The sequence below is a fragment of the Athene noctua genome, unplaced genomic scaffold (genome assembly GCF_965140245.1).
Source record: "Athene noctua unplaced genomic scaffold, bAthNoc1.hap1.1 HAP1_HAP1_scaffold_299, whole genome shotgun sequence".
Lineage (NCBI taxonomy): Eukaryota > Metazoa > Chordata > Aves > Strigiformes > Strigidae > Athene > Athene noctua.
In genome coordinates, this window is record NW_027437760.1 from 86,025 (window position 1) to 99,612 (window position 13,588).

Sequence of the window (13,588 nt, forward strand, 5' to 3'; positions counted from 1 at the left end):
GGGCCGGCCCAGGAGTAAAGTGAGAGCTGGGGAGGGGAGGGGGAAGGAGACAGACTCCCTGGGCACGGGCACCGGGCAGCCCTACCTCCAGAGCCCCCAGGACACCCCCCCAGCACCTTGAGTTACTACAGTAATGGGAGTAGTGTGTTCTTCTGTTAACTCTTACAGGGCTTTTGTTGTCCTTCAACGCACAGTGTCCAAGGCATGAGTCAGGCTCACATCGCCCTGCAGCTGCGCTGTGCCAAGCAGCTGCCCGTGGCATTGCCAGCGTGTCCAAAAGGGAGGAAAAAGGTGAATACGTGAGCGGGGGGAAACTGTCTGGTATGGCAGAGGGGTGAGCTCTCAGGGTGGAGTCCGGGTGGTTTCTGCCTGTATCCATCCTGTAAATGTGGCTGTCAGAAGGAAGCATGAGAGAAAACATGATTTCACCAATACAGTATGAGCTCAGAAATTGTGGAGTATTCTCGGGAAATCTGATCTTTTTTTTTCCCGATCTCTATATAAAACCAGAGTATTTGAAATGTGGTTTTTAGAGCAATACAAGAACTTGTATGAGTCAATCCGTTCCTAAACAAAGGATTGATTTCCCAAATTGCTAAATTCGTATGCACAAGTGCCATATAAGTACTTTAAATAAGGAATTGTCAGCTTTCCAGTTCCCTCCAGCCACTACTGCACCGTCCATCTGGGCCTTGCCTGGTGCTCCGGGGCTCCTGCAGCCCGAGCGCCTCAGCAGATCGGCTGCCTCGTGGTTCCCCACTCGCCTGCTCTCCCCCAAGGCCGAGCGGCACTAGTGAAGCTGTCTGCTGCCGCTGCCAACCCACCCGCCCCTCCAGCCCCTCCAGCACGCTCCCAGTGCCGGGGTTCTCTAAAGGTGTCTCTACCCCCAAAAAGAGCCCTGGGCCCTGGAAGGGAAGGACCGGGGCTCAGCCGCAGCCCTGGGGACATGGGACGGGGCCACTCGGGGCTCCTGGGGGGCTGCGGCTCCCGGGCACAGCACGTAGCCCGGCTGGAGCTGGGACCCCTCTCCCGGTTTGTAGAGCGAGAGGATTGTCTGAGCGTGCGCAGAGGCCGTGCAGATGGCTCCGGCACTGGCCTGCACCGGAGGAATCAACCCTCCCACCTCGAGCATATTCTTCCTGCGCTCAGTGAAGCTGCTCAGATGAGCCAGTGCAGCTCGGGGCCTGCCTAAGCGCAGCCTCAGCTTTAATCCTGACCCTCCCGGGGACTCCCTGCCAAGGCAGAGTCCTGTGCTCCCCCCTCTGCCACCGGTCACCCGTGGCCCCTGAACTGCATCACCCACGTGCACTGGCCAGCGGCTTCCGCACAGTCATGCCCACAAGCCAGAGGCATTTGCTTTGCAGGGGATCTGTGTGACACGGCGTCAGCAGCACAAATATTCAGTTAGAAAGCAGAGATAAACTCTGGACTGAAAACACAAATGCACAGGAGGGAACAAACATCGATTACTTGATCACATTGAAAGTTCCTCTCCCATGTAGACTGATCCTCAGTGACTTCGTGTCAAATCCACCCAAAATCCTGCTCGTTTCAGCCCCGTTGCCCAACCTGCACACACGGTGACGGCCCCGCCGTGCCGGGGCAGAGCATCCTGCAGCCACCGAGCAACGCCTGCCAGGTGCCAGGGGCTGGAGGGGTCTCGCGGGGGCCCCGGGGCTGCGCGAGAGCTGGGGGGGCTCCGGCAGCGGAGATCACAGCCAGCGCTGGGCTGGAACCCTTTACACCGACCACCCCTCCTGCAGAGCCCGCACTGACTCCGTGGGCCCGGGGAGCTATTCCCGCCTGAGCCCAGCAGAAGCAAAAGGCTGGGCTTGAACCATTTATAAATGTGAACCGGAGTTGTTCGGATTTAAGAGCTCTCAACGATTTCAAGTCCCGGGCGGTCCCTGGAGTGTGGCCAGCGACACGCCCGGGTCCCCGAGGAGAGCACAGCCCTCCGGCACACGCCCGAGGGTCCCTTGCCTGCAGCGTGGGGTGGAGGCAGCCCCCAACCTAAAGACCCCCGGGCAAGGGCACTGCCGCACCCGGGACCACCCGTCCCCCATCTCTGCTGAGCTGCCCCCGACGCGCTCGTCGGAAGCAAAGCACCAACGTGTGCCGGGGCCCTGCGCTGCAGCGAAGACAGCCCCGGCTCTCAGCAAAACGTCCGCAGACGAGACGCAGATGACGGACAGAACAATGCAGTCAGCACGCAGACACGGATGGACACAAACGTGAAACCTCTTATTCCACAACAACACAAGCACAGAAAGCACATCTACCCTCACCCCCCCACCCAACAGCCGGCAGAAGCAAGCGGTGCCCAGGGAAGGAAGGGAGGTTCAGCCAGTCCAACATTCCTGTGTTTTAGGAAAGCGAGCCTGACAGCTGTGGAATAATCCTTGCAGTTATGGTCTTCATGAGCACGAGGGAGTGATGGTTCGTGGGTTGGCTCATTTCAGTTGTCTGCTCCACACCGAGAAGCTGCTCCCGACCGGCACAAATATGCAGCATTTTGTGTAAATGTTGCGGGACAGAGCACTGAGGCAGCAGCAGAAGCAGCTTAGGGGAGAGTTTCTTCCCCATCCTGGGCCTGTACTGAGGGCGCGACAACCGCGTCTGGGCTTCTAACATCCTACAAAACGACGAGAAAAACATTAGCTTTACAAAAAACACGCTAAGCTTTGAGCTACTGATACACCACTGTAAGAGATTTACTAAGAGCAGCTGCCAGAGCAAGCAGAGGAGCCGGTGCTGCCCTTGACCTGGGGCTGCACTGCTGGGTGGCGGGAGCTGCTCCGCAAGGGGCGAGGGGCTGAGGGGCCGCCAGCGTAGCACCAGAACTAAGGCATTTGCAAGGAGATTTTGGGAACAGGGAAGGGGGTAGAAGCTGCCACTCCAAGGGATTTACCATCCCCTACCCAGTGGCCAGTAGCAGATACTTAAGGGAAGTGTAAGGAACGGGACCAAGTGCTGCACCCGCTGCCTCTGGCAGGGACGAGCCCGGGGACTCGACCGGGCGCGGGGCAGCAGCTGACCCACGCAGGACTCACCTCACGGGGCTGCTGCTCCTCTGGCCCTGCCAGCAGCTCCCAGGGCATCTGGGTTGCCTCCAGGGGACTGTCCTTACTGTGCTCGTGTTCTCAGCAGCTCTCCCTGCACTACCCCCCTCTCCCCTGTTGTCACAGAGGTCTGGCTGATCCCCCTCAGCTTTCACCCCGCCCGCTCTGGCCTCGGCTCCCCCTCGGCTCTGGCTCAGGGATGTTTCTGCCATCGGCTGCTCTCCAAAGGACGTTGCTCCACACAGCTCTCCCCCACAAATTCTCCCTCTTCTGTGTCCTCTCACTCAGACAGAGCTCCTACCACAACCTCTTTCCCTTCAAATCCTCCCTCCTCCAGGTCCTCCTCTCTCTCAGACACAGCACCAGCCACAACATCCTTCCCTGAACATACTCCATCTGCATGGTCATCTCCCCCCGACACCAGAATCGTCACAACGTCCTTCCCGGAAAAAATTCCCTTGCCCAGGTCCTCCTCTCCCTCAGGGGCTCCACCCAACATGAACTGCCTTCTGAAACCTCTGTCCTGCATGTCCTCCTCTTCATCAGAAAGCTCAATCGGTACTAAGTCTATCCCTACAAATGCTCCCTCCTCTGGGTCCCGCTCTCCCTCAGACACAGCACTGCCCACATCTTTCCCTTCAAATTCTCCCTCCTCCAGCTTCTCCTCTGCCTCAGACATAACACCAGTCACGTCTTTGCCTTCAAATTCTCCCTCCTCCAGCTTCTCCTCTCCTTCAGACAGAGCACTCCCCATGTCTTTATCTTCAAATTCTCTCTTTCCCAGCTTCTCCTCTCCCTCAAACACAGCACTCCAGATGACTTTGCCTTCAAATACTCCCTTTTCAAGCTTTTCTTGTCTTTCAGACACAGCACTCCCCATGTCTTTCACTTCAAATTTTCTCTCTTCCAGGTTCTCCTCTTGCTCAGACACAGCACTGCCCATGTCTTTCCCTTCGAATTGTGCCTCCATCAGATTCTCCTGTCCTCAGACACAGCACTCCACATGTCTTTCCCAAATTCTCCCTCCTCCAGCTTCTCCTCTCCTGCAGACACAACACCTCTCACTTCTTTCTGTTCCAGTTCTCTCTCCTCTAGGTCCTCCTGTCCCTCAAACACAGCACTGCCCACGTCTTTCCCAAATTCTCCCTCCTCCAGCTTCTCCTCTCTCTCAGACACATCACTCCCCATGTCTTTCCCTTCAAATTCTCCTTCTTCCAGTTTCTCCTCTCCCTCAGACACAGCACTCCCCATGTGTTTCTCATCAAATTCTCCCTCCTTCAGCTTCTCCCCTGCTGCAGGCACAACACCTCTCACGTCTTTCTCTTCAAGTTCTCCCTCCTCTAGGTCCTTCTCTCCCTCAAAGAGAACAGTCACTATGTTTTTCTCAAATTCTTCCTCCTACAGGTTCTCCTCTCCCTCAGACACAGCACTGCCCATGTCTTTCACTACAGATTCTTCCTCCTCCATGTCGCCCTCTCCCTGAGACATAGCACTGACCATGTCTTTCCCTTTGAATTCTGCCTCCTCCAGATTCTCCTGTCCCTCAGACACTGAACTGCCCATGTCTACAACTTCAGATTCTTCCTCCTTTAGGTCCCCCTCTCTCGCAGACACAGCATTGCCCATGACTTCACCTTCATATTCTTCCTCCTCCAGCTTCTCCTCTCCCTCACACACAGTACTCCCCAAATCTTCCCCAAGTTCTTCCTTCTCCAGCTTCTCCTCTCCCTCAGACACATCACTCCCCATGTCTTTCCCTTCAAATTCTCCCTCCTCCAGGTTCTCCTCTCCTGCACACACAGCACTGCCCATGTCTTTCACTTCAGATTCTTCCTCCTTCAGGTCCCCCTCACCCGCAGACACAGCACTGCCCATGTCTTTATCTTCAAATTCTCCCTTTTCAAGCTTCTCCTCCCCATCAAACACAGCACTCCCCATTACTTTCCCTTCAAATTCTCCCTCTTCCAGGTTCTCCTCTCCCTCAGACAAAGCACTCCTCATATCTTTCACTTCAAATTCTACCTCCTGAAGTTCCCCCTCTCCCTCAGACACAGCACTCACCATGTCTTTCACTACAGATTCTTCCATCTCCATGTCACCCTCTCCCTGAGACACAGCACTGACCATGTCTTTCCCTTCGAATTCTGCCTCCTCCAGCTCCTCCTGTCCCTCAGACACAGCACTCCCCATGTCTTTCCCAAATTATCCCTCCTCCAATTTCTCCTCTCCTGCAGTCAAAACACCTCTCACGTCTTTCTCTTCAAGTTCTCCCTCCTCTAGGTCCCCCTGTCCCTCAAACACAGCACTGCCCACGTCTTTCCCAAATTTTCCCTCCTCCAGCTTCTCCTCTCCCTCAGACACATCACTCCCCATATCTTTCCCTTCAAATTCTCCCTCCTCCAGGTTCTCCTCTCCTGCACACACAGCACTGCCCATGTCTTTCACTTCAGATTCTTCCTCCTTCAGGTCCCCCTCACCCGCAGACACAGCACTGCCCATGTCGTTATCTTCAAATTCTCCCTTTTCAAGCTTCTCCTCTCCCTCAAACATTGCACTCCCCATGTCTTTCCCTTTAAATTCTCCCTCTTCCAGGTTCTCCTCTCCCTCAGACACAGCACTCCCCATGTGTTTCTCCTCAAATTCTCCCTCCTTCAGCTTCTCCTCTCCTGCAGGCACAACACCTCTCACGTCTTTCTCTTCAAGTTCTCCCTCCTCTAGGTCCTTCTCTCCCTCAAAGTGAGCAGTCCCCACGTCTTTCTCAAATTCTTCCTCCTCCAGCTTCTCCTCTCCGTCAGACACAGCACTCCCAATATCTTTCATGTCATATTCTCCCTCCTCCAGCTTCTCCTCTCCTGCAGACACAGCACTGCCCATGTCTTTATCTTCTAATTCTCTGTTATCCAGCTTCTCCTCTCCCTCAAACACATCACTCCCCATGTCTTTCCCTTCAAATTCTCCCTCCTCCGCATTCTCCTCTCCTGCACAGACAGCACTGCCCATGTCTTTCACTTCAAATTTTCTCTCTTCCAGCTTCTCCTCTCCCTCAGACACAGCACTCCCTATATCTTTCACGTCAAATTCTTCCACCTCCAAGTTCTCCTGTCCCGCAGACACAACATTTCTCACATCTTTCTCTTCAAGTTCTCCCTCCTCTAGTTCCTTCTCTCCCTCAAAGAGAGCAGTCCCCAGCTCTTTCTCAAATTCTTCCTCCTCCATGTTCTCCTCTCCCTCAGACACTGCACTGCCCATATCTTTTGCTTCAAATTCTCCCTTATCCAGGTTCTCCTCTCTCTCAGACACAGCACTCCCCACAACTTTCCCACGTTCTCCCTCCTCCAGGTTCTCCTCTCCTGCAGACACAGCACCTCTCACGTCTTTCTCTTCAAGTTCTCCCTCCTCCAGCTTCTCCTCACCCTCTGACTCTTCTATCTCAGTGTCCTCGTCATCACTCTCAGAGAGGTCCTCAGCTCCCCCCAGCCCCTCGGGCTGCATTCTGCCTTCCTCCCGGCCAAGGTTATCCCCTCCCCCTGACAGCTCCTCTTCCCCAGTTTCCTGCTCTTCGAGATCTGCCTCGCTCTCCATCCCCTCCACCAGAACATCCTGTTCCCCACGTGCCAGCTCTGTGCCAAGCTCCCTTCCTTTCCCTGTCACCTGTCTTTTAGGATGTCCTTCTGCCATGGCACTCTCTTCAGGAGCAGATTCCTCCACCACAAGCTGACCCTCTGCCTGCAGCACAGCCAGGATTTCCTCCTGCGGCAGCAAATCTCCCACCCATTCTACTTCTTCTCCTGCCTCTTTGGTGCAAACTTCTTCCTCTTCAATAAAATCTGCCTCCTCAAGTGTTTGAGTTTCCTCTACCCTCTGCCCTTCTTGTGACACTTTTTCTTCTGCTTCCTGCACATCAAGTGTTCTTGTTCCTTCTGCCAAGAATGTTCCATATGGTGCTATTAAAAAATAATAAAAACAATAGTTTAATTGAGAATTGTGTTAGTGTTAAGGCTGTTTTACAGGGTTATTATTAAAGAGGCTACCTCTCCCAAGCAATGAGGGGACATCAGCATGGTGACAAGAAGAAAGCTTGCTGTGCTACTTCTCATCATGCACCTTTGCTCTGACTACATTTCTAGTGCTGCTGTTCTGACGCCTGGCATAACTAGTTTAAGCCAAAATGCCGACGCATGACCATCTTTCAACTCTGACAGCTCTGCCTGCCCTCTGAACTATCCCCAGAGACGAGAAGGAACCTCCAGCCTCCTGTATACACTCTCCAGATGAAAGACAACACACCTTACAAGAGTGTGCTCTTAGGCTACATAGAGGAAGGAGGTCAAAAGGCTCCCAGCTGACCAGAAAAACAAACTTAGAACACCCTGGATTCATGTGCCAAAGTAAGAACGTGCACAACTAGCAATTTAAAAACAATAGAGATGGCCTGTTCCTGCCAGCTGCTAGACCCTTAGAGGATGGCAGAAGGAAAAGGAAGAGCAGCAGTGCAGACTGAAGTCAGTTTTAACCTGTGGGTTTCTTCGCTTTTCAGACTCACTGCTGCTGGGGAGTAGAAGCTTAAGGTGACCTTCCAGGACGGCTCCCAGCAATGAACGGCTCAGGGTGCAGGGACCAGAAAGGTTCTTGGAGGGAACCAAGACCAAGCTCACTGCCGATTAGGCCAACTGCTCACCGGGGGATGAGCTTGGGAGACAAACGGGGCACAGCACGGAGATGGAGGCTGCAGCTCAGCTTCCCTCCTCATCTGCCAGTCCCACCCTGCCTGTCCTGGACATTTGCCTCCCCAGGAGCCCCCAAACTCCCTGCAAGCAAAGGGAAACTTGCTAGGCTCCTGCCTTCCACAGCTGTTTTCTTGACTGGCAGCCAGTTTTTCATGGCCTGCATTCTTTACCTAGGACCATTACAGCTACCAACAAAGCAGTTATTTACTGTGATACAGGTTAACTACACATGACTACAGAAGCCAGCGAGTCAACACCAAATTTTATACGAGTTAGGAAAGAGCAGACGTAGCGTTTGATAGACTAGAAAGGAAAGGGAAGGGAAAGGGCAAGCACTTCTAGAAAAAGACTTCAGATTAATTAGATTTCATCCCTGCTCAACAGCCAACCTCACCTTCACTGGCATCATACTCCCCACTTGATACGACCTCTTCTTCCACATCTGGACAGGAGTCATCAGGTTCGGAATTCATGTGATCACCATGTCCAGCTGCCGTTGCTGTTTTCACCCGGACTGGACTGCAATCTTCAAGAACTACCACAAAGTTACAAAAGAGGAAGCCGGAAAGAGAAGCCATTAAAAAGCGAAAGGGGAGCAGAACTCATCCAGCTGCCTCAGCTTGGTTTAAAATTTGAAATGTTAGGGCAGACCCGATTGGAGCCATGTCAATCTTCACCAGCAATAATTCAGGTAGATTAAAACCAAATGGAGACAACCACGAAAAATCCAAGGGAAAATTCATGCAGGGGCATCTACTGAACCGTAGAGCAGCAGTCTTCCACAACATTTTCACAACGGTGAGATTGCTTTTGTCAGGCGGTCTGAAGGGGGGTTCAACATGGGAGCAACAATATTGTTTTACAGACATAAATTTGTTACTGTTCTATCAATACTTTTTCTTAAAAAAAAGGTCTATGTTAAGCTCCCAACTACAGTTCTGATGGTTCCTCAGTTCCCCAACTTCAGTGTGTGAAGACCTACACTTATCTAAAAATAAGTGGAGAAGTATTTTCTGCTCTGTAAATGCAATGCTTGTGATGCTTCACAGTCAAGTCATACATCTGACAAAACAGAACTGGCAGTCTTTCGAAACACCGAGCCTAGGGCAGGGTGACAAACACCGCTGACAATAATTCTCTCTCTTGGGACTGGCAATATCTCCTTGTCACAAAGAGTGCAGCGAGATCAGAAAATGCGCAGCAGGAGCCCACCCCAGGTACTTCCACGCTTCTGACAGACCCTGTCACACCACCCGTCGTGATCTGCCTGGACTCAGCCTACATCTGAACCACCCCAGAGGAGCACTCTGCACCTTTTGCTTTCTTCAGCGTATACAATTTTCTCCAATAAATTAGTTCTGCACTGCTAATGACAGCACCGGTTAGGAAAAACCCTGTCAGATGGGTCTCAGCAGGACAAAACAGAACAGTGCCTATCATCCTCCTCTCAACATCACCCTGAGAATGACCCTTGGAGGCTCAAGAATGGACTGAGAGCCAATTCTTTCATTGCTCTACACTCTGTTTCTTGACAATTCTTTCTTTGCTATAGAATTTACCTAGATAACCCCCAGGTAGACGGGGACAAATCACTATGCAAATTAGGAGGTCGTTCCTATCTATCATTTTTAGGATTCAATGGTTTTTCTTGTCCTTCCTTGACCTGCACCATCCCTGAATCTCAGGTAGTCTCCTGGCAGCAGAGGTGAACAGGACTGGACTAAGGGTCAAACGCCGTTACCTACTTACCATTCGGACTATCTGTCTGTACTCGATAGAGGATCTCTGTTCAAGCCTAGAGCCATGAAACCGTGTGTGTTGGATGTAAGCACACAGGAATCGTGCTAATAAAGAACAACACTCTTTTCTTAGGCCAGCTCAGGACCAGATCACTAGCTTGACACATCCATTGATACAGCATAACATTCTGTCCTCTAGGTTTGTAAGGTTCTTCTTCAGTAGTCCTTGCTCAACTCTAGTGTTGAAGAGCCTAGTGGTGAAAGTGCCTAAACTGAAGTTTCTTTCACACAAGAGAGGGGTTCCGGAGCCAAACATCTTTGGAGGCTTCAGCATTATTCAATGAACAGCACGTTACTGTCTTTACTGTCTCAATTCTGAATGCAAACCAAAACAAAAGCAACGCACAAGACAGTCAAAGTAACCCAGCAGCAACTGCCTTGCAGAGCACTAAGCAGCAGCATTCCAATTGTTTATGCCACACAAGACTATCTTAGATGCACTGCAGTGAACTGAAAGCAACAGAAACAGAACCAAAGCCTTCTGTTAAAATAAAGGGAATGCATTCTGCATTCCACTGCAAATCCAGCACACAAAGAGACAACTGAAAATTTCATCTACCATGGCCTGTGGCTCTCCTGTACGCCAGCACCAGTGCAGACAGCTGTTCTTTTATGCTGCCTGATTTAACAGCACCCAGGACATTCCCCTGTGACCTGGATGACATCGCAAAGCAAGGGCTTACATTTTTTCCCCTTCCAGATACAATAAGGCAAAGCCTTGCTCTTGTGGCCAACCTTTTATTAATTGCCCCTTACCCATACAGGTAAGGATGAAACTGCAAGATGCCCATTTTATCAACAGTAAAAATGAGGCCTCGCACAACCATTCGATTTGCTCCTCCCCAAAAAATCCACGACACAGTGAAGCAACACAACCATGGATCAACTGACACAGTTTTGATCTTCATCTGCTGCACTGTGATCCACACAGTAATTTTTGGTTTCTGTTTGGATCATTATCAACAGATTCCCCCAACCTGGCATACAGACTCTCCTACAGGTAATCAATCACGTTTGGATTTCATAATAATTGCATGACATGCGAAACCCAGCTACTGGAGTGAAAAACAACGGTCAAAGCCTTACGCTGGAAACACTAGAAAAGAAACAATAAGCCAAGGCCACGTTCTGGGTGGGTGTTTAGCTCACAGCCAAGAGAGTATTCTAGCAGCCTGGAAACAGCCCAGAACTGCCTCCCCCGTGCTGCGCCAGGACCTGCTGTGAAGGCAGACAGGCACCCTGGCGTGCACTGGTCACCCACAGCCGGGCAGAGGGTCTGTACTCACCGCTCCCCTCGTCACTGTCAGGACCCTCCTCATCGCTGTCAGCTGCTTCCAACACGCTGCTTTCCGATGGCCTGAGATCCTCCCCATTGTCCCCCCTACTGCTTGCATCCCTTTCCTTGTCTTCCTCGAGCAGACTTGCTACTGCCACAGCCTGTTTGAGCTCCCCAGGAACTTCAGGAACCTGACGCTGTACTGATGTTGTATCTTCATCAAGAGTTCCAGCGTCTTCCCTCGCTGTTAGATCTTCTGGGTTTGTCTTTTCTTCTTCATCCGCTTCAGCCTCAGAAAGGCTCGCTGCAATTTTTGATAATATTTTAAAATATCCTACTCATCTGCAGTGCATTACAATAACTTTGCAGGACTGCTTTTAAAAAAACCTCAAACATGGAAGCTAAAAATTCCCTAAAATATGTCAATGACTCCCATTAATTAATTAAAACAAGAACAAAGAAGCTGTGTTTGAATGGGAACTGCCATTCTAAATCAGTGGACTGCCCTGTATAGGGCCAGACCAGCAAATCAATAAAACTCCTCAATTTTCCTTAGAATTAGCAAAGGGGGAGGTGCGGAGCCCTCGCCCCCTGCCAGCTCGCTGCAGCGGTGCTGTGAGGATGCTGCCTCGCCCTGAGAAGCCGCGGAGGCGCACGCTCATTCCACAGCCACGGGCAGCAGAGCAGCGCGCGGGGCCACGGGCGGTGGAGGTTCGGCCTCCAGCATCTGCTGGCACGGACCTGAGGCACAAACGACTGGGCAGCCACCGCCTGGCAACGACTCTGGCACCTCCAGCCTGCCCCGGACTCGCGCCTCTGTTCTGACGGGAGGTACGTTTAGAGTCCCGGGAAACACCATCGCTCCCAGGCGCTGACAGGAGTACAAACAGTTCAGAGACAGAACCACTCCAACGTGCAGATTACACACTGCACCAGGGGAACTGTCAGCCATTCTCCCCAATTCACTCACTGGCTTATGGTCCACAGGGATTTGAATGCCAAGGTCCCTCTTACACGCTCTTTATTTATGTCCAACTCATAATATTGGATGCAAAAGTCACATCTGTGGCACCTCGGCTATCTGGATTTCATTCTCAGCTCTGTATGCTGGCTGAACTGACCCAAGGGGCCCAACAGCTTCAGACCCTCTTGAACACGTGTCATGATATGCTGAACTAAGGTGAGACAAAATCTGTCCACAGCACGTACTCATAAAGATCCAGATCCCATTACTATTAGCGTGTTATTTCTGCCAAAGCAGCACTCAGAGCTCACAAGAGGATTCGGGTACTGATTGCTGAAACACAGAAACATAGCATCCATGCCCAAAAGCTTGCTATCCAAAATCCTGGTCTACCAACTCTAACACACACATGCTTAAGTTGAAGCGAGTTCTCTTTGAAAAAACTACAGGTGCAAGGCTCGGCAGATGATCTCAAAGCACAATAAATGTACAGAGCATGTGGAATTTCAGCACACAAGCAGATGAAAGCTGAAGCTAGCAACAATGAAATGGGGTCATGTTGTCTTGGAGAATTTGTAAATACGAAGAACGGAAAAGACCAGCTTAAGGATGTGCAAAAAGGCATAACTAAAAACAGTGGTGTGGAATTAAAGAAAAACGTTTTCAATCATGAATATCCAGAAACATCTTCCACTGTGGAGAGCTATTAGGCACTTTACCAATCTCCTAAAAAAATGGAACTAGTAGTTGCTGCTAATGTTGCTTGAAATATTTCCACCTATAGTATTTCCAGAGAGTCCTTCATTCAAGCAGAAAGCTCTTCTTGCCCTCAAAATTACCAATTAATACTTATTTTTCATAAATTTATTATTACATCTCAGTTGGGAGAAACCCACATCTTTTTCATCCCTTCTCTCCACCTCTTCTGTTCAGTGGTGGGGAAAAAAAAAAAGTAGCAAGATTTCATTACAAAGGGGAAAATACCAAAAATGAACAAATAGGAAAGAGGAATGAATGATCATCACACACTGCTAGAGCTTGAGAGGCAGCTGAGTGAAGTCACAGAGAAGTTCATAATGCCATGCACTAACAAGCAGAAAAGAATGCTTAATTGTACTGATTATTCCTGAATCACAAGCTATTTCTGATTATCATGAGAGAACAAAAATTAAGATTCTTTTTGATCGCTGCAATGCGTTTATAAGCAAGGATGTTTCAAACCTAACTGGAATTTCTGGTGGACTTTTTACTTTCTATAAAAAGACTGGATCTTTCTTGCAGCTGCAACCTTTTCACAAAGAGCTGTATTGCTTAATATTACCATTGCTTAATTCACCTAGAAATACAAATGTGAAAGTAATGTTTCCATTTAACTCGAGAAACGGTTTGCACATTAGGACGGTCAAATGTAAGGAATATGAAGTAATTGATTTTGAAAGAGCAGGAAATGGAGAAATCCTGGTACATGATGACAAGCGAGAGGCACAGAAGTCAGCTCAGGATCTAACAAAGCCATAGAGGAGAAAAGTTAAGAGAGAACTAAAACACTGCCACAAGGAAAAGGCAGATCAGTTCCGACTTACTCACGACATGGTGAATGGAATGCTGCTGTTCACTGAAGACATGAGAAATTGCCTGCGAGTTTTCCATGGGATTATTGATGAAGATAATCCCACGCAGGCAGCAGGGAGAGCTGAGCTGACGGCATCTCCTCCCTCGGCCAGCACGGGCCAGCGGTGCGCCAGGGGACGCCGCCGAGG

At 50.6% G+C, this 13,588-nt stretch overlaps 1 protein-coding gene across 1 annotated transcript in view; it reads right to left on the reverse strand.

The window, feature by feature from the left end:
* Nucleotides 1–2,563: 2,563 nt before the first annotated feature.
* The window catches only part of LOC141955530 (glutamate-rich protein 3-like), a 31,759-nt gene continuing 20,734 nt past the window's right edge, over nucleotides 2,564–13,588 (reverse strand). The window contains 5 exon segments of the mRNA XM_074895240.1: nucleotides 2,564–2,635; nucleotides 3,454–3,599; nucleotides 6,476–6,956; nucleotides 8,179–8,324; nucleotides 10,875–11,168. Coding sequence (XP_074751341.1) covers nucleotides 2,564–2,635; nucleotides 3,454–3,599; nucleotides 6,476–6,956; nucleotides 8,179–8,324; nucleotides 10,875–11,168 — 1,139 coding nt within the window.